Source organism: Aulostomus chinensis, chromosome 15 (genome assembly GCF_037954235.1).
Source record: "Aulostomus chinensis isolate RoL2024-O1b breed Wild chromosome 15, RoL_Achi_v1.0, whole genome shotgun sequence".
NCBI lineage: Eukaryota > Metazoa > Chordata > Actinopteri > Syngnathiformes > Aulostomidae > Aulostomus > Aulostomus chinensis.
This window is the reverse complement of record NC_141334.1, coordinates 589986-610909: the sequence shown is the minus strand read 5'-3', so window position 1 is coordinate 610909 and position 20924 is coordinate 589986. Positions and strand designations below refer to the sequence as shown.

The 20924-nt window shown below is 49.7% G+C and overlaps 1 protein-coding gene across 2 annotated transcripts in view; it reads right to left on the bottom strand.

Moving 5' to 3' along the window:
- Positions 1-4196: 4196 nt before the first annotated feature.
- The window catches only part of doc2b (double C2-like domains, beta), an 83296-nt gene continuing 66568 nt past the window's right edge, over positions 4197-20924 (bottom strand). For both annotated transcript variants that reach the window (XM_086225837.1, XM_086225838.1), the window contains 6 exons: positions 18439-18548; positions 16298-16424; positions 13870-14027; positions 10448-10529; positions 8719-8815; positions 4197-7976 (listed from right to left, as the gene is read on the bottom strand). In XM_086225837.1, the coding sequence (XP_086081963.1) occupies positions 7843-7976; positions 8719-8815; positions 10448-10529; positions 13870-14027; positions 16298-16424; positions 18439-18548 (708 nt within the window). In that variant the 3' untranslated portion in view covers positions 4197-7842. The remainder of the gene's footprint in view (positions 7977-8718; positions 8816-10447; positions 10530-13869; positions 14028-16297; positions 16425-18438; positions 18549-20924) is intronic.

Below are 20924 nucleotides of genomic sequence, written 5' to 3'. Positions count from 1 at the left end.
TGCTTTTATTTTGAAGGGCTGGGTAAAAGCGGAAGCGACGGCTGTCGGCATCTGCCAGCAGCTTTTCAGAGCTGCTAACGGGAGAGCAGAAGCTCGCTGGTTCACATGTTTGCTCTTTCACTGGAATAGTTAGCGGCTGCTCGGACTGACACAAACAACTTGCCATTCAAACGAAGGGGCGGGTCCGCAGTGGAGATGAGCATGATGGGAAATGTTGTTCTTTAGTTGATTTGTCTTGGCAGGTGTGCAGAGCCACACACATGCGGAGCAGAAGGCGCAGCGGGTTTGAGTCACTGGTTTTATCCCCCCGATCATCAGTGGAGGACTGGAGCAGCATCAGGACCAACCCTCAGCAACGAGGAGTGAGAAATCCTCAGGAGGAACAGCCCCCTGCTCCTCCTCCTCCTCCTCCGCAGGCTTCTTTTTAGGGTCTATTATATTTGGTTCTTTTCCTTGTCATCTTACCTGTTCTGCTGCTCTGTAAGTCTGGGCCATGTTGATCTTCTGTTTAGGCTGTTAGCTGCTGAAACCAGTGATTAATAATCATCTCCTTTTATCTCCGTTTACTTCCTTTTACCTCCATTTACCTCCTTTTATCTTGAAAACTTGGAAACATGATGTAATGAGCAGTATATGGCCTCACCTAGCTCACATGTTTGGAGGTGGTAATCAAGGATAAACATAAACAAAGCTCATAATAAAATGTCCAACAGGAAGTGGTCATGTGAGGGATGAGGTGTGTTTGTAGTCCAACAGGAAGTGACCATGTCAGGGATGAGGTGTGTTTGTTGTCCAACAGGAAGTGACCATGTCAGGGATGAGGTGTGTTTGTTGTCCAACAGGAAGTGTTCACGTCAGGGATGAGGTGTTTGTAGTCCAACAGGAAGTGGTCATGTCAGGGATGAGGTGTGTTTGTTGTCCAACAGGAAGTGACCATGTCAGGGATGAGGTGTGTTTGTAGTCCAACAGGAAGTGATCATGTCAGGGATGAGGTGTGTTTGTAGTCCAACAGGAAGTGGTCATGTCATGGATGAGGTGTTTGTAGTCCAACAGGAAGTGGTCATGTCAGGGATGAGGTGTGTTTGTTGTCCAACAGGAAGTGACCATGTCAGGGATGAGGTGTGTTTGTAGTCCAACAGGAAGTGACCATGTCAGGGATGAGGTGTGTTTGTAGTCCAACAGGAAGTGTTCACGTCAGGGATGAGGTGTTTGTAGTCCAACAGGAAGTGGTCATGTCAGGGATGAGGTGTGTTTGTTGTCCAACAGGAAGTGACCATGTCAGGGATGAGGTGTGTTTGTAGTCCAACAGGAAGTGGTCAGGTGAGGGATGAGGCGTGTTTGCAGTCCCTTGTAGCAGAGCCTGATGTGTGGCGTAACTGCTGGATCTTGACGTTTGTTTTGACCTTCTCCAGCTTGCAAAGACGTGAACAATTCACCTGCAAGACCAAAGTGAGGGTTAGAAAAGTACTGATGTGTCAGCGGCGACGGTAAATGACTGGAAGCCGTTCACGTTGTCGCCTCTTTCACACTCACTGCTGGTGGGGCTGCCAGGAAGGCGCCGACCCACTCACTCATGCTCACCGTGGAGGAGGGGGGACTCGAGCCAGCGACCTTTCCGTCACAGCCTCTTCCAGCCTCACACATTTGTGAGATGAAAATAAACTTATAAGCATTGGTGTTTTATTGTTGATCCTGGTGATCCATACATCGATACACCATGTGATGATCACGACCTGTCACACCTGACGACGTGTCCTTAACAATAGGATGCTGACTGACTTGCTTTGGCACAGTTTCCATGGCAACCTCCTGTAGCTGCAGCCCACTACAGGCTCCTTGCTTCTTCTCTGTAAGGTGGTTCTCTTTGAACATGTGGAGGTTCCTGTGACGCGGCTGGACATGGCTGCTGACGACCAGGAAGGGGTGCTGAAGCGACCCCTGGTCACGGTCTGGTGTTGAGGGGTGGGCTTTGGCTGGAGGGTTACAGGCGCCAAGTGTTTCACTGCCGGTCTGATGGCATTAATTTGAGAGCACTATTATGTTTTTGCAACTACACGAGGTTGGTGAGGTCCGGTTGGTGTGTCAGGGCGTAGGGGCGGGGTCTGATCTCCTCCCCCCGTGACCCAGACGGAAGCCAGAGCACAGGCTGGATGTCAGCAGAGCTCCGCCCACATCTTAGGTGACCCTCCCTCCCTCAGCAGCGTTTTGACTGCTGGACATGGTCAGCTGCGCTGGAGCGAAGCCTCCTGTCAGGAACGTTTGAGCTGCTGGAAAAACGGGAATTTCATTGTCGACAAAAACTATCAACTTTTGGCTGAACTTCTCTCAAGTGTCATTTATCCTCAGTAAACAACGTTGAACACCTGTTATTCAGTTAGAGCTGCTGGTACACCTGCAGGATGAGGAAGTTTATATCGTTCTTGTTTTCTGCCACCGGCGATGGTGCTGGTTCGGTGCTCTGTTGCTGGTAGCAACCACATCAGGCTCAGCACTGGAGGGTTACAGAGACTGAACATGAACAGAGAACAGTTCATATTCTGCTACATTCACCTGCAAAGGGATGTGATCTGGGGGCACCAGACCAGGTACAGGACTCACCTGTTAAGAATTACATCGCCTCTGATATTTTATTGCAATCTGCCACAGTTTCACTTGTTTTTTCAACAGCTTCCATTGTATTTCGTGTGAATTCTACAGGACGGCATAAACTGGCAGGTACTGTGCTGTGCTGCTCTCTACGCCGCCGCCGTGTTGCTGGTTTTTCTGATTTGTATTTGTGCCTGACCTGCAGGAGCCGAGTCCTCCGACGTCAGAGAGCTCCTTCATCATTTCGCGTTGCATCCATTAGTTGGACTGACGGCTAAAAGCTCTTATTTCCTGTGGTGCTTGAAGATGCAAGTCCAAGGAAAGTGGGCGCCCTCCTCAGAGAAGCTCTGGACCCACAGACTCGGTGCTCCAGGGAGGAGCTCCCTGCCCTGAGAACGGAGGGCGGAGCAGCTAAAACACTTGGCTGCCTGCTCCAGTTCCTACCATCTCAACGTTAATCTCCACCCATCCATCCATCCTCCATTTTCTTTTGCTTATCCATTAAGGGTGGTGGGCGGGGTTCACCCTGGTCGGGTCACCAGTCCATCGCAGGGCCATCAGGAACAATTAGGGGTTCAGTATCTTGCTGAAGGACGCTTGGACGTGGTCATCAGGGGAAGTGGGGATCAAACGAGCGACCCTTCAGTTACTAGACGGCTGCTCTACCTCTGAGCCACGCCGCCCACCGCCTCACCTAGCTCACATGTTTGGAGATGGTTCACAAGGATAAACATAAACAAAGCTCATAATAAAATGTCCAACAGGAAGTGGTCATGTGAGGGATGAGGTGTGTTTGTAGTCCAACAGGAAGTGTTCACGTCAGGGATGAGGCGTGTTTGTAGTCCAACAGGAAGTGGTCATGTCAGGGATGAGGTGTATTTGTAGTCCAACAGGAAGTGGTCATGTGAGGGATGAGGTGTGTTTGTAGTCCAACAGGAAGTGTTCACGTCAGGGATGAGGTGTGTTTGTAGTCCAACAGGAAGTGGTCATGTCAGGGATGAGGCGTGTTTGTAGTCCGACAGGAAGTGGTCATGTGAGGGATGAGGTGTGTTTGTAGTCCAACAGGAAGTGGTCATGTGAGGGATGAGGTGTGTTTGTAGTCCAACAGGAAGTGGTCATGTGAGGGATGAGGTGTGTTTGTAGTCCAACAGGAAGTGGTCATGTGAGGGATGAGGTGTATTTGTAGTCCAACAGGAAGTGGTAATGTGAGGGATGAGGTGTGTTTGTAGTCCAACAGGAAGTGGTCATGTGAGGGATGAGATGTGTTTGTCGTCCAACAGGAAGTGGTCATGTCAGGGATGAGGTGTGTTTGTATTCCAACCGGAAGTGGTCATGTCAGGGATGAGGCGTGTTTGTAGTCCAACAGGAAGTGGTCATGTCAGGGATGAGGCGTGTTTGTAGTCCAACAGGAAGTGGTCATGTCAGGGATGAGGCGTGTTTGTAGTCCAACAGGAAGTGGTCATGTCAGGGATGAGGCGTGTTTGTAGTCCAACAGGAAGTGTAAACCTGTAACAACCAGTCATGTGGAGCAAAAAAAAACAACCTGTCCTTTTGGTGTCAGATGAAATCTAATTGGAGTTGATACATTTATGTCAAACATTCAACAAACCACCAGTTTTAAAAAGGAAGCAGAACAACAAAGGAGAGATTTTAATTCACATCAAGTCACGCTTCCAGGTACTCAATACAGCAGCCAAACAGGCGACGCAATAGTGTTCAAAGGTACAAAATGTTGTCCAGAAGAAAGACTGACTGAGAGCAGAATCTTAGAGCATCCACGGCGGTTCTTTTATACAGAAAACAGTATCAAACATTAGGCAAATTCATCTCATGACAAAACCAAGAACATACGCATGCAGGTTTGTAATGTTTTTTCAGAATATTGAGCTTGCATACAAAGGCAGACAGATTACAAAATCGCATGTCAGTTGTATTCATTACATATTGATCATAGAGAGGAGGGTCGCTGGAGCGTCGAGGAGCAGAACGATGCGCCGCGACGGTTTCACAGCCAGCAAGCGCCTCACAAATCAACGTGGCTAAAGAAGCTGCGACCACCGGACAGATGTGTTGCATTAAACAGGTGGTTCTGATACCGACGGTCCAAATCAGACTTTCTTCAGAACGAGCAGAACGTTTGGAGAAAGGAGTGTAAGAGCAGAACCAGCACTGGGTCAGTAACAGAGGAGAGATCAAGAAAGCACAGGCGTCACTTGGCCACCCACCAGCTGGACTGAAGGAGTCGATGACGACATTATGAGTCGACCTGCTCCTGAAACCAACATGGCTGACGACAGGTCATGACAAGAAGCTGTGAGCCAGACAGGAACCCTGACAGTTTGGTCAGGGTTATTAGTGGGGGGCATGCAGAAAAGGTCACACTGCAGGATCAAACTTAGAGAATCACTAGATGTGGCATGCACCCCAGCCCAGGGACCCGTGTCAGGATGGAAGGGGCATTCAGAGATGTGTAAATCTGTTCTGTCACTTTAAGAATCCCTTCGATCAGCTGGTGCCGATCGTTAGCCTCCTAAACCCCGCCATGATTGATCAGCTCAGATGTGCCCTGATTCCTCACCACGGACTGGCGATCCCACATCCCGTGTCTTTCCACTTGTTGCTGCTTTTACCAGGTGAAACCAAAAACTGCTAGTCAGCTAGTAGCAAGTACACAGTGAGTACACACTGAGGAGGATCTGCAGGTAAAAGTAAGCAGGTCTGTGAATTCTATCACTGCATAGTTGTGCAGATGTACAACAAATATGAATATCACTCAGAACAAGTGTCCAGAATAGAAGCTGGTAGTTTTACCTGCAACGAGCTTAGCACCGCCCACAACGACTATGATTGGCTTACAGACAGTACACCGGTTCAGGCATAGTTCTGCCTTCCAGAATACCACCGAAGTACTGCGCAGAGGAACCACTTGGGAATTTTCCTGTGTGGAATGATTAAATTGAATTGTTTTGTTAGTACGAAGGTTTTCCTGCACTCCTGCATGAGTTTATTCACCAGGTTCTTGTGTAGAATTGTGATATTGTGAGTGATGTCATCGCAGATTCTCGTTTGTCAAATTGTCCAGAAACTTTACACAGAGATTTAGAAACGAGGACGACAGATTTGCGCGCCTCTTATTCCTCTCAGTCAACACCAGGCGTCTCTGGAAATTTACATCTACAATGAAAAATCAAATTAAACATAAAGACATATGGTGATGTCACGCCTGAGTGACGCGGCCTGCTAGACTCCTCTTGGGCCTTTTAATTTCCCAAATATGAGTCCAAATAAGGATCTGATAGAGGAACATCGACAAAACCGCGGCGGCGCACATTCTCAGGGCGTACATTCTCTGTGATACATTTATAGTGGAGCTGCTCACATTAAGAAAAAAATCAAGATATGCAACAACATTGTAACGATACACATACACGGCTATCAAAAGTTCTGCCCTTGTCACGCTGCTCGTCTTTGCTAAGCTTGCAGCTGCAGGGCTGGTTAGCCCCTCCGTGCTAACGGGAACCTCGGCAGGAAGGCTGTTGTAAACAGTACATGCTTTTATTCTACGTGAGTTCGAATAGTCAACGTAAACTTCCTGTTTTTAAAGTTCGGCCCTTTACAGCAGGGACATTCTGAAAATGCCCGTCAGTGAGTTCTTGAGGATTTTCTCGAGTGTAAACAATAAGCTGCGCGCGCGCGCACACACACACACGCACACACACACGTGCACGCTGAGGAGCTTCCCAATCACATTTTACTGTGGTTGGACGAGTGATTTCCAGCAGGCAAGCCGCCCTGCTGGGGAGCCCGGCTGCTCGCCATCGGCCTGCCCACTGAGGGCAGGAGGACGGCTGCTGTGCACCTCTGCTGGATGGAACACCAGCACATTACCAGAGTCATCAGGTGCACGCAGGTTCACCTACGCCAATCTCATCCCTGACTTCCTCGCTCTCACAGCAGCTATGACATCATCCTGCTGGCCATCTGTTCATGGTACTTGGTGAATGAGCGGAATCTCACCGCCCTTTCAGGTTTCACTCTCCTCAGTCGCTGAAGAGAGAGAGACAGCCGTGACTCGCTTCACCTTCACTCTGATTTAACTGCTGATTTCAAGTCAGGACTGATGAACTTTGACATCCAGGCTCCTGCAAACTCAGCAGCTCCTTAGTCGCGCTGAGAAATCAGTGACTGACTCGAGATCTGCAACACGCAGCATTCTCTCACATCCGTGATCCGCACGGAGACACATGAGCCGACGCGTACCGGCGTGATGATGGTGGCCATGCAAGTGACCTACCACATTATTTTGGTGCGTTCCTCTCAGTTCCAGTGCTGAGATGCTGGCTGGAGGCTCGACGCCACTGCCCTTCATGTTCTTCAAGCAAACGACAGTCACGTTTTCTTGAAGCTGAGCAGAGATAGAAACGAACGCGTAGGAGGAAACGTGATGCTACCAGGCCAACCAATCACAGCTGCTGCTGACTGTGTTGTCATGGTTCTGGCACATGTCGACCCAAACACAAGTTTTAAGTGAACTCTTAATCATTCCATTTTGGTGGTAGAAGTCTTGGGTTTGGTTTATCTGAGGAGGTGCCGTGTTGCACTGTTAAATATTAGAAGCGTTTAGTTGAACACGTGGCAAACCGTCGGCGGCCTGTGGCGAGCCGTCAGCTCCATGGGAACCAATGAGGCCTGGTACATTGGGTTGCATTATTCTAAAGACATTCTTTGCTATTTGGCCCAGAGTTTGTCACCTGGAACAGGAGGAAGGGAGACTCCTCTGAACAGAAGGCTGTGGCTGCTTGTGGAGCGACCAGCACCACCCAACACTTTTACAATCATATTGAAGTGAAACTTCCTCTGGTGATCAGTGGCTGAACGGTTTATTCTGCCGCGGTATGTTGGTGAGAAGCAGGCTGAAGCCTGTGACGTGATGCTACATCCCTGCTTGAAGCTCCTCACAGGTCTTAAACAGCTCTGCCACCGTATGGAGGCTCTATTTGTGCGCATCAGGGATCGGTGAAGTTTCTCTGGTGATAAATTTAATCAGGCAGCTGTTGTCATTCGTCACTTTCATCTGCACCGATAAACACAAATATGCAAAAAACAGAATTTTGAAGATTAGAATTCAAGACTGAGGTGCGTTGTACAAGTGGAGGTGTTGCTGGACACAAAACAACGTGGAGCCCTGTTGAGAGGAAAGCTGGTCCTACAGAGGAGACATGAGGGCCGTCCAGAGGAGAGCCAGAGAGGCGGCCATCAGTCATTCAGCGAACCGGGTAATTCATTGGTTAACGTGTGCCAGCGCTCAATTTTCTTGTCCTTGTTTTTGAGGCAGTCAAACCAGTGTTTGAGCCTCTCTCCGTTTGCATTGATACCCAGAGATACGCCACCTAGAGGAGGGAACAGGACATGAAGAATAGACTCGCTTGCAGCATCACAATACAGTCAAAGGATGATGTGCAGAACTTTCTAAAATAGGCCGATCGCGGAATGACCACGACCTCCTAACACCACAGTCTGTGGAGGAGGTGCGATCACGTAGGACGGCTGGTGGCTCGGTGCTCTAAACTTAGCAGCATTCCAGCTGCAACATTGATGAGGTTAAAATTAATTAAACAAACAGGACAGATGCTGTAAAAATGCCCATCACTTCTGATACCACTGAAACTCTCTGGTGTGTCCTTCGTGGAAGAGCTCAGTCTATAGTTGACCTCTTACATGCAGCAGTTACACAATGAGCTGAAGAGGTTGAGGTCGCCTCACGCGCACCTCACGTGCCGTCTGATCATCAGACCCTCGGAGAACTGACGACTAAGTGGGTTCCTTCTTTGAACACAAACCTAGAACCGCTGACTGGTGGTTTTACTCACCTTCAACTGGATCAAGTCCTGTTTTTGATGTGTTCTTGGATTAAAAAATAAAAAATACGTCCCTACTGGGGGCAGGTTGGGCGTCAGCCTCAAGCTGGAGGGAAGCTGGTCGACCAGCTTGTTACCAGCATGCTGGCTTGTGTCAGGGACAGATGGCAGCTTCAGCTGGAGAGAGCACCTCTGCCGCCAGCACCAGCACCACTATGTGTCCAGAGCCTCACCGTCTGCAGAGATGAAGGCAGAGTGGGATGCGTGTGCTTACCAATGAAGTCGTTGGACTTTCCGATGTCGTAGTCCCACACGGTCACCTCCAACGTCTTTTTGGTGAGGTCTGCATATTTGATGTCGTAACAGAACTCCTACAGAGAATCACAGCAGGACTTCAGACTTCAGCTAGCTAGCGTTGCATATCGCAGCTTCTCAGGTCACCAGGTTCTGGGCTTAAATGTGCGTGATAGCGAGTCGCTGCAGCATTCAGACCAACATGGCATGGAGATGGATTGCCGCATACGGGCCGCTGACGGTGACACCTGGTTTGGCGAATTTCCTGCCAAGCTAGCGAAAGGATGGACTCGCGCCAGACACAACATGATTAAAAACTCAGTACATTTCTCTCCTGGCTTTAGTAGCACGTTCTTCTAACTGATGAGAGTTCTGGACCCAGAGGTAAACGGCCAGACCACAGCAGCGACGTGACAGCTGGTCAATGCTCCACGAGATGAATGAGGTTCTCTTCTGCTTCACCAAGTTTACAGCCAAACACTCTTCTACTTAACAGCGAGTTTGCACCATTATCATTAAAATCTGGATTAATTAGATTGTTTCCCATCACTCTAGGTGCCCCATTGAGTTTTAATTTCTTTTGTTCAAATGTTTGTGCTGTAGTTGTGTTTCCTCGAGCTCTGACAATCAGTCGCTCCTTGCTGAACAACGCTGAGATGCTCAGCGGGACAATTAAAGAGGCAGATTCTCGAAATGTGTCTGCAAGCACCTTGTTTAGACCACAGAGAAGAAAAAACATGAAACCAGGGGACTTTATCTGTAATTCAACACTCAGTCCACCAAATGGCACCAGCACAGATGGACGAGGAATTATTCAGCATCTCAGTCTGTAGTTCACTTCAGGTTGCTGCTCCATCTCGATTAAATCAGCCTCATTTGAAGGTGGACCTCATCGTTTGTCTCCGACAGGAAGGCCAAGAGGTGAAGGGAGAATATGGGTCGAAGAATGTCAAAGGAAATGTCAGGCTGGGTGCGTTTGGTCGGGCCGTCCCCTCGGATGCCCAGCCAGGACGCCTCATAGCGCTTCGCTCTGAGGTAACTGGACTCATTTCTGTCGAGCTACTTTCTACCTCAGAGGTAACAGGTTCACCATGTTGCACAAGGACACTTTGACAGGGTCATTGGGGGAGGTGAGGATCGAACCAGCAACTCTTTGGTTGCTGCTCTTAACAGGTTCCTTCAATAGATGTTTGGCATCCTGGCTGGACCTGTCTTCTAGCTGACTGGAGAGCTGGCAAGCCTATGACTGCAATTGAGACGTTAACCACTGTTGCTGTAGCAACAAGCCCCTATTGCACTTGTCCCACTGAAGGGGAGGGTTGCTAACTGGGACAGAAGTCATTAGCAGATACCAGCAGCTATGTGGCTACAAACCCAACCCTTTCACTTGACTGGACACGAGTCGTGACGTTAACATTCCATTTCTGCAGAAATTTGCTTGAGCATCAGATCAGCGTCGACTCAGGAACTCCCAGAGAGTGACAGAAAAGTCAGGTGACATTTCAGAGCTGCTGAATATCCTCACTGACAACCAGTTGATTTGCCACTGAAATCTACAGCTACACGACTGTTGCCCTCTCCAAAAAGTCAGCTTGAGAAATGTGGCCGAACTGGCGCCGACAGCCGCGGCCTCCCGAGGCCTTTACAGGTCCTGGGGTCACCAAGGTTGTTCAACATTCAGCTCAGGAAAGACAAAAGAGGTTTCATACCTCATTGAACTCAGGATTCAGCGTCTTCTTTTTCACAGCAGTCTTGTGCTTTGACTTTTTGTTCTCATCCGGCTTCAAATACCTGAAGAAGAGAACAGAAGAGAAAAGAGGAAAAATACTTGATACAGGAATTTTAACTGAGCCTAAGAGTCTGCAGGTGGAGCAAAGCCAGAAAGAACCTCAGACGTTCTGCTTGTCTCCGGGTCTCACTGGCTGCTGGGGGTTTCACGTCTGGTGTGTCTTCAGGTGCCATGTTGCCACTCACCTGGTGTTAAGGCGGTACATCACCCACCCCCTTCCATTTCTCCTCCCTGCGCCCGTTCTCCATGAATTTGCACTTTTACCAAAGTAGCAGGAGCCGGAGGTCAGAGGGACTCGGTTATCGATGGCTGACACGCCTCAGCTCACCTGAGCTCACCTGTCATTTCTACCTGGATGTGAATGTTGCTGACCTCAGCCTAAGTGGCAGATGAAACACCATCAGCTTCTCGTAATGTTGTTCGTTCATCCTTTCACAAGTGGTCAGACACCTGTTCACACCTTGCATCATGTGACCAGCCACATGGGACCTGATCCCCGGCCCTGGCCAGAGGTGGAGGAGGAACCTCGAGTTCTCGTGGTTGAGGGCCTCACACACAATGTCCAGGTGACATTGTTCTGTCCTCCAGAGGGCGCTCTGGTGCTGCCCTTCATCTCAACACTCGTCATTGTCACTCCGCTACATTTTCTTGCGCTTGCGTCAGTGGTACGTGGCGGTTGTTGTGACATCACCTCATTAAGGTGAGTTTCTATCAAACTGAGATTTTCGAGTCTTTCTGATGAGATTCCACAGGTGCAGAGAACTCGGCTGATTAAAGTCCAGCATCTGTACCGCTCCTGCAGGACACTAAATTCATATGAAGAATATTTCATATTTATTACAAATCTGGTCAGTCTTATTGGGCGGCTCTTCTACTCTCATAAGGTGTCAGCTTCCTTGCTGGGATAATTGCTAGTTGTGAAAAGTGCAGTGTAAACAGAAATGTTCCGAGAACACCCAGCGTTGAAGTCGTTCAGAAGCGTCTGAGTCACTCATCGGTGCAGGCGTCTGTTTATGACAGCACAGCCAATGTGTGCGCGGACCTTTGCCTCTGCCTTCATAAATGATGCAACAGGCAGCGTGAACCAACTCTGCATATTGGATGTCGCGTGTTGCCACCGTCCATTTCCCATCCAGCAGTTCTGGACAATAACGCTCGATTTGATGTGGTATGTTTCGATTCCGCGAGCAATTACAGCAGCTCATCAAATCTCTCCTTTCCTTTTATGTGCCCAGTGGACCCACACAGACTTCAATTTCCAAAGGTAACACAGAGACTCGAAGGGAGCCTAAGTGGGTTATTGCTCACAAACCCACCCCTGAGGGGGGGCTGAGATATTGCAGAGAGCCTAATTGTAGACAAGTAATGGGACCACTGACTGCAGGCGAGGCCCAGCTCCAGGAGCGTACGGATGCAGACATTCCTGAAGAAATGTTTTAAATGTTGTTTGATGATGAAAACTGCTGCTGTCGGCCATTATTACACTCTCGCTCAGCAGCTGTGCAGTGACACAAAAACACAATGTTCTGATCTCAAAGGCTCAAATTGTCACGATCCCTGTCTCGTGCTTCCTGTTTTATTTTGTAGTCATGTCCTGTCTTCCTGTCCTCCCTCCTGTGATTACCTCATGTGTCTCACCTGGTCGATTGCACCACCTGTGTCGCGTTTGCCCTCTTGTATTTAACCTCTGTGTTTTCCTCGGTTAGGTGGTTGTCGTTTGCTGTTGTCGCCGCCCCTGTCGTCCCCTCATTGTCGAGTCAAGCCTGCTGCCTCACGCCACGTCTCCAGCCTTCACCCTCATTCCCCGTCTACAGTCGTCAGCTCTAAAGATTCCCCGTCTCTCAATAAACCTCTTCTGTGCACCACCCTACACTGTCTGCAATTGGGTCTCCATCATTCCCTCACCATCCTCAACCCCCAAAGCCTGACACAAATACATCGAACGCCATGATCGCAGCACCTCCGATGTCGCTGCCCCACAGGCATCAGATTTAAAATGAGAGCCAGTGCAACTGCAAACACAGAGTGTCTGACTCCTCGAAACGCTGCAGCTGCACGCATGGCGTTGGGCCTTGAGTCAGCAGGCCCACACCTGCGAACCTTCAGCTTCTTGGCCCAGACAATTCATCACGGATGAATATGGTCCATGTTTAGGTCGCGTGCACATCTCGTTCTAGTGATATCAAACTGGATTCCCTCCTCCAAGCATCACAGTTCATATTTCAACATGTTGGAGCTGAACTTTCTTCTCACGTTCTATTTTATTTCGTAGTTCAGCGGCAGCTGCACGCGACACTCAGGGAGCGCCTGTATTGGCCCCTGGCTGCTGGCACGGCGCTGACGTGGTCCTCTGTCCTTCTGCAGGAGACCATGTCAGTGGCTCTATTCTGTCTGTGTGTCCTTCAGGCTCCAGGCAGATTTTTTACATCTCCAACTGTTGGAAAATTGTTGCCAGCTCCGCTTCTCCGGAATTAGTCACGCTTTTGTTCTCGCAGCGCGCACAGAAGAGTCGGAAATTAATTGCACTTTCATTGCTCAGCCAGATGAAAGAGCTGGGAAACGTTCAGGTGTGATAAATAGGACTCTCCTTCAAATCGCAGCCTGGATGACATCTCGTCTTTTGTGCTGCTGATAATCACAGGTAGTCAAACTCGCCCCTGCTGAAAAATCAGCATTGCCAGCTAATTCAGCTCACCATCTCTACAGTGCATGGTTCATCCCCCCAAATAGCTCTATTGTAACAGACGACACGTCTGAGGAGAAATTTGTTGAGAGAAATGGAAGTAATCAATCGTGTCAAATTCCCGTGAGGTCGTTCTTCCTCTAAACTACAAAGCAACGTAGTTTTGTGGCCATGACATTCAGGAATCCTGGAGGCTGATTCTCTTCCTTTGAGGCAAAGTAGAGGTAAGACTGGGCCCAGAATGAACACGTAGTTCTTTATGCTGACAGCTGCATTTAAAACCTTACACCTTAGATGTTTATCTTTGGACCACGAATTCTTACTTTATATTTTTTTTCAACTCGTGTAAAAGCAGTGTTCAAAATCAACTGAGACATCACGAGATTAATCAGTGACTTCCAAAGTTATAACTCGTGTTTTAACAAGTCTTGGTGGGTGGCAGCTACACAAGGAGCAAAGAACTACAAATACCCATCAGGCTTTGCTTCTGTCGGTGAGACTTGGCTGCGGGGAAGAAGTCCTGACCTGCACAGCAACACATTTGTGCGTCAGAACGTTTCATGAATGAGGCCTGCTGCTTCTCAGCCGTGTGTAAACTCGGTTGTGTGAGCGTTCGAAGCTCCGACACCTGTCGTGCTTTCATGTTTTAGCATACTGACGTTTTGACGTAGGGGTCAGAGAAGCCGTTGGCGTCCATGGCGGCAAGGTGAGCACAGCGTATGATGCCAACAACCAGGCAAGATTTCTGGGTGTTGTACTTGAGAGAAATCATGATGCGTCCTCGCTCCTCCAGGGACTTGTCCTCGGTCTTGTTAACCTGAAATGATAAAACGTAACAGAATTTTCATGTTCCTGCTCTGGACCGACATCGGCACTATTCTGCTCCTTCTGGGCCCACGAGCCACGATCTGGTTCCTGATTACGAAGCACTCGGGATCCACACAGAATCCACCTCAGGACCTGGATCCTATCAGGCCTCTGATTGGCTGACTGAAGTCGTCTCCTTGTCAGTGAGGGAGTTAACAGCCTCCTCAGAGTGAATCTGCCAACTCACAGAAACACGTGAGCACCTGGACCACCATAAAGAGCCCGAGTCCTTCATGTATACTGGGTGGGTGGGTGAGTGAGTGAGTGAGTGAGTGGGTGGGTGGGTGAGTGAGTGAGTGAGTGAGTGAGTGAGTGAGTGAGTGAGTGGGTGGGTGGGTGGGTGAGTGAGTGAGTGGGTGGGTGGGTGGGTGAGTGAGTGAGTGAGTGAGTGAGTGAGTGAGTGGGTGGGTGGGTGAGTGAGTGAGTGGGTGAGTGAGTGAGTGGGTGCAGGTGGCAGGTGAGGGGATGGAGCTGCTGCGTGGCCTCCTTTCAAGCTAAGAGTTGTTGTCTATGACCTGCTTGTGTGCATTGTCCTCACGCTGGTGGGAAATGGCCTGAAACTTGATGACAGCTACATCGCAGTTTCCCCGCTGTGCACGGCACTGACACGGATTACAGTTTCAGGGGTGCCCCCCTTTATTCTGAACCACTTGATTGAGAAAGGGCTTGTTGGGTTCGGGAAGTTTGCCAGCACCTTTCAAACTGTTTGTCTGGGCTACAAAGATGCCAGACTACAACATGTCCAGTCCCTCCGCAGACAGGCTTTCATGTACCTGAATGATGCCGCGCAAACTCTTGACGTTTTGTTTCAGGTGGAATATGAAAACGCATGGTACACTCTGGATGCACGCGCCGGTAGCATGAGATGCTTTGAGTGTAGCGATGTTGGACACAAGGGTTCAGCCTGTCCCCATAGAGCACAGACCTCGGTGGAGGAAGAGCCAGACGCTGATGCCAATTGCGGTGATCCACAGGCTCAGCCCATGGCAGGTAGCAAAGATGTTGTAAAGATCCGTCTTATGTGCTTGTGACTGGTTTGGAGATTTGGAATGGAATCATTAGAATCTTTGTCAAAGGTCAAAGGTCTCCCTCCTCTCCTCTCCTCTCCTCTCCTCTCCCCTCCTCCCCTCCCCTCCCCTCCCCTCCCCTCCTCTCCTCTCCTTTCCCTTCCCAGTGTGCAGCAGTGTTTGTTTAACACACCCCAGATAATTGCACCGCTGCTGGAAACTCAGTGAGGGCCGGCGAGAGGAAGTCCATTAATGGCCTGTAAGACGCAGCATCAGCAGACGCCTCAGATCTGACTGAACCGATGCTGCAGTGCTGAAGAACTGAGGGACGCGTTCATAGCAGTGCTGCACCAGCTCAGCGCTAAAGACAGCCAGCGCAGCGACAGTGATATTCCGAGCGTAATGGCTTGCTTCCCTTCAGGGTTTCCAGGGAAACAGATTTATTGTGTGGCAAAAGCTGCGGTCGTATCTGAGGATAAAGGGGATTCTGAACGACCGCATTAGCGTCCATCTTTGCCTGCCGTCGTCAGCACAAAAACCAGTCAGGATACACAAAGAGGAGCTCCGCGTGTCGTCACGAGGGCCGTGTGATCAGTCAAACGTTTTTGCTTGGAGATTAAAACCAATTCCATCTCTTTCATTTCGGAGTTGTTCACGGAATGGCGAGCTCAGCCAGGGTCCAGAAAACTGGACTGTTGCAACCCCCAAATGATCACGACAGTGGACATTTTTGCAGGGCCCCATGTACGAAGTCTGGGCTCCAACTGGTGACCGGACCCATGTGGCTGCTTGACACCAGTGATGCACAAGCATATTCTGCATTTCTGGGTGTTATTCACACTCCCACACACATAACAATGGATGAGAGGAGCAACAGAACTGAGTGTCTCCAAAGATGAGGCCGTGCTGACAACTGCAAACCTGGATGGTCGAGAGCGACGCTGTATTACAACGAGAAACCATGTGTTCAATCACGGTTGAGGGACGCTTCCAACACCACCAAACCCAACAGAGCTGAGAGGCTCACAGAACTCAAGCAACACAAGAGACAGAAGCTCTGCTTCCACTGCTGGAGGAGGCCTGTCCATCAGCAGGCAGACACAGTGACATGACAGCGTGTGTAAACATATATGTGTGTGTGTGTGTGTGTGTGTGTGTGTGTGTGTGTGTGTGTGTAAAACGCATCTGAAGAGTCAGGTGTGGGTGGACTCACTGGTAACTGCTTCTCCAGGCAGTTGTTGAAGTTCTTGGTTTGGTTGGGCTTCAGCTTCTTGAGGGGGATTCGCGTTTCTCCGATGAACTCATTGTGCCGGAATTTGTCTTCATCACACACTGAAATCCTGCAGTAAGAAGCCAGAAGTCAGCTGACATGAATAAGAGGAGGCTCAGGACTGGGACAGCTCAGGAACTCAGTTCTCTACCAGATCTCACTGGACGGCTCTGCTTCAGCTGTGGAACTGAAGCGAGTCGTTCTACTGCGGCGAGCTTGTGAGATTCGTGTCAAACTCAATCAATGCGAATGATGAGATAATTACACTACAGGAGGCAGGTGGGCCTCACCAGTCTGACAGACACTGCAGTGAAGGAAAGCAGAGGGTGAAGCCTGAGGACCGAAGTACACGTGAAGCACACGTGTGGTCCAGTGAGTTTCATGGATGAGTTGCTCTCCTTCACTCAACTCTCACTGAAGGCAGTTGTTGGTGAGTGGAGGGGAAACTGCGGCCCTCCGTCAGCCCTCTGACATGACACGCATCCCACATTAAGCTCATGTGGAGGAATAATGTTTGTTTCAAGCGCTTGTCTCTGAATAGTCAACAGCCATGTGGAGGTGAACACGCAGCCTGGATGTGCCCGCCGGTAGCGTTAGTAATGTGTTTTAGCATTGTAGCCAGTCGGGTTGCAGCACAATCACAATCATAATGACACAAGAAGTAATAACAAGTTGTCTGCTCCAGGTTGAGCTGAATTCAGATTTCAATTTACAAAAAGAAAAGGTGGGCTGTTGTCTGGGAACGCCAACGTTTCTCCAGGTTATTGTTTCGGGGAAATAGTTAATCACGGCTCTGCTATGCAAATACATGTTTATGCTTTTGTGCCGCCAAGTGTCCATCTGATGGTGTCCCTGTCAGGTCACAGACGCTCGCTGTCACAGTGGAAGGAAGTGCAGGAACAATAGTACTGTTCTTGCTGCTGGGGACTCAGAATAGCCCACGTATGTTTGCAGGGTGTTGATAAGGTGGCCTGTCAATAACCATGACTCAACAGTGCTCACACACTAATCTGCTGCAGAAAACGAATTTCACATTATAAAGCAAGTAGTTGTTTTATAACACGCCTGAAATATGCACGAGCCCGTGTTCCATCACAGGAACGTATGCTGCAGCAATCAAAGCGATTATGCACATCATGATGTAACCAACCTCCAGCGCTTGATTGCTCACCAGCAACACTTCGGTAAAAATAAAGGAGCCCAGAGGAGAGAGACAGTGGGTCATATCCACCCAGAGAGGCTCGCCTGTCCACGGCTGCAGTAACACAGCCTCACGCTCCAGCTGATGAGTGCCAGTGACCGAGCCCAGGCAGCAGTGACCCGGAGCTCCAACTTCATGTACACTCAGGTCCTGCTACCACTGATGCTAATGATGCTGATCCATCCCTCCATGTTCTCCCTCTCCTCCTGTTGAGGGTGGTGGGGGTGGAGCCTATCCCAGCAGCCTTCCCCCTGGACAGGTCACCAGTCCATGGCAGGGCCAACACATAGGGACAGACAACCATTGGCTCTCCCAGCCACGCCTACGGTCAATTTAGAGTCTGGATTAACCTGGTCCCTCTTGATGTCTTTGGACTGTGGAGGAAGCTGGAGTACCAGAGAGAACCCAGCAGGAACAGGGAGAACATGGAGACTCACCCAGAAAGACCCCGTGCTGCAGCCGGGGCTCCACCCACAACCTTCTTGCTGAGGGGCCACAGGGAGGACCACTGCTCCACCGGGCCGCCCTGCACATTGGAATCATGGATGCCAATCATGGAAAAAGTATAAAATAAATAAGATAATTATCAGCATCATTGGAGCCCCGGCTGCAGCACGGGGTCTTTCTGGGTGAGTCTCCATGTTCTCCCTGTTCCTGCTGGGTTCTCTCTGGTACTCCAGTCCCATGGAGGGATGGATTCTTCTTTGCTATGTAGTTATTACAGTGCTGCGGTGGAAGTACCAGAAAGCACCTCCCTGACCGTCCCAGAGGAGGTCAGTGAGTGTGGTAGGTCAAGCCAGTGCACTTGACTCCTGACACTTAAACAATTCTCTTCCCACCACACCTTTCCTCCATTGCCTCATCTTCAGTCATTGCTGGCTACCTGAGTGTTTTGCGGACCATATCCTCATCAGTGATGCCGTAGTAGGTCAGCGTCTCGCTCCAGACGGGGTTGAGTGTGTTGTGCAGGGTCTTGGTTCGTAGTTTATTTGCCTGAAAGACAAACAGACGAGTCGGCTGTTGAAGAGAAGTGAAGATCATTTGATTGACAAACTATCAGCTTTCTGCGGCACCTCAGGAGAATTCAACCCTCAGGTGTCTGAGTCACTGCCAGCTGACAGAATTCTAAAAACATCCTTGAAACACACAAAGCTGCTCCGCCCTCATCAGAGCGGCAAGGCTGCCAGCACGAACGCAGGCAACACCTCGCTGCTGCAGGTTGAACTCTGTTGAAAATTAAATATTAAAAGCAGACGGCGCTACATGACGTGACCGGCATAACCAGAGCGGTGCAGGACATGAAGGAAGCATGGAGTCCAGCGTGTGTGACACATTCAGTCCAACCATGACCCTTTTGGACACCTTCAACCGCTATGATTATCAACTATCATTAAAAAAGTCCTTTTTACACTTGAGCCCCAAACTAGAAAATCTGTGACACCGAAACCAAGGCTTCATCTAGTGGCTCCTCTCTGGTTGTGCTTTCATATTCAGCCTAAGAGTTTTTGAGTAACCCTGCTAACCCGCCAGAAAAATGGCAGCACAAGCCTGAACTGCTGGGTCCAACTTTGTTGGACCTGAGGAAGACTTGGCTACGATGCTACTGCTCCACGACAGGTCGGCACTGTTTGGCAAGTACTGCACCAAGTAAGTACGAGTACTTGAAGCATCTCCATTCTTCCTCTGCTATTATCAATTCATGAAGCTACTACGACTACTACTACTACTACTTCTACTACTACCACTACTACTTCTACTATTACTACTACTACTACTACTACTACTCTACTACTCCAGAGCAGCCAAATTTAGCATCTCAGTGGTTCCCTCTGATGAACACCAGTGGGACTGTTGGCTGGTTTCACCTTCGTGGCTGGGAATCGGCTCTGATGTGAACACGTCTAAGAATCTTTCCACACCTGTAACCTCCTGTCATGGCTCCTGACGCGTACCTGCAAGTCCACTTCCACATCGCCTCATCTAGCTTCACGCTTCTGCATCTAGTGAGGTGATCTCCGTAGTCCCACTGATCTGCTTGTGAGCCATTTGTAAGGCACATAAAGCTCTTGCCCTTAGATGCCTTGTGTTTCACAGGTACAGTTTTTACATACATGTTGTACTTTGTAGAATGATAAAATATCAAAGCTCAGGTGTCTAAAAACCCATCCAGTACAGATCCAGTCAATGGTGTCTTGGAGGGAGAGGCGAAGCTTGTAAAGGTAACGAAGGCTGGAAGCGTTCTCCCGGGTCACCTTTCTGGATGACCGCTGTGTTACGGTGAACAAGGCCCTGCTGGGTAGGGTTCACCTGATGGATCAATAAACATCCCAGCAGACACCAGACGCAGCTTCTCCCACGGTTCACGCTCACGGCTGCAATCTAGCGAGGTGAGGAAAATGACTGCCAGCGGCCGCACGTCTGCATCAGTGGAATATTGTGGTGAGATGAGGATGATGAGACTGGGATAGGAGTCATGTGATTCTGTTGGTTTCATCAATGAGCTGCTGGGGTCGTTTGCAAGTCTGATGGAAGCGTTCATCGTAAGACAGTTCCTGCTAATTGTTTCTCCCCCAATCAGCAGCTGATTCTCACAGGATGGAGGCTAAAACACACACGCTCACTCACACACACGCACACACGCTCACTCACACACACGCACACACACTCACTCACACACACGCACACACGCTCACTCACACACACGCACACACGCTCACTCACACATGCTCACTCACACACACGCACACACGCTCACTCACACATGCTCACTCACACACACGCACACACGCTCACTCACACACACGCTCACTCACACACACGCACACACACTCACTCACACACACGCACACACGCTCACTCACACACACGCACACACGCTCACTCACACATGCTCACTCACACACACGCACACACGCTCACTCACACATGCTCACTCACACACACGCACACACGCTCACTCACACACACGCACACACGCTCACTCACACACACGCACACACGCTCACTCACACACACGCACATACGCTCACTCACACACACGCACACATGCTCACTCACACACACACGCTCACTCACACACACACGCTCACTCACACACACACGCTCACTCACACACATGCACACACGCTCACTCACACACACGCTCACTCACACACACACATGCTCGCTCACTCACACACACACACGCTCACTCACACACAGGCACACACGCTCACTCACACACACACACACAAACGGTTACTCACACACACACACGCTCACTCACACACACACAAACGGTCACTCACACACACACACACATGCTCACTCACACACACGCACATGCTCGCTCACTCACACACACGCACGCTCGCTCACAAACACACACGC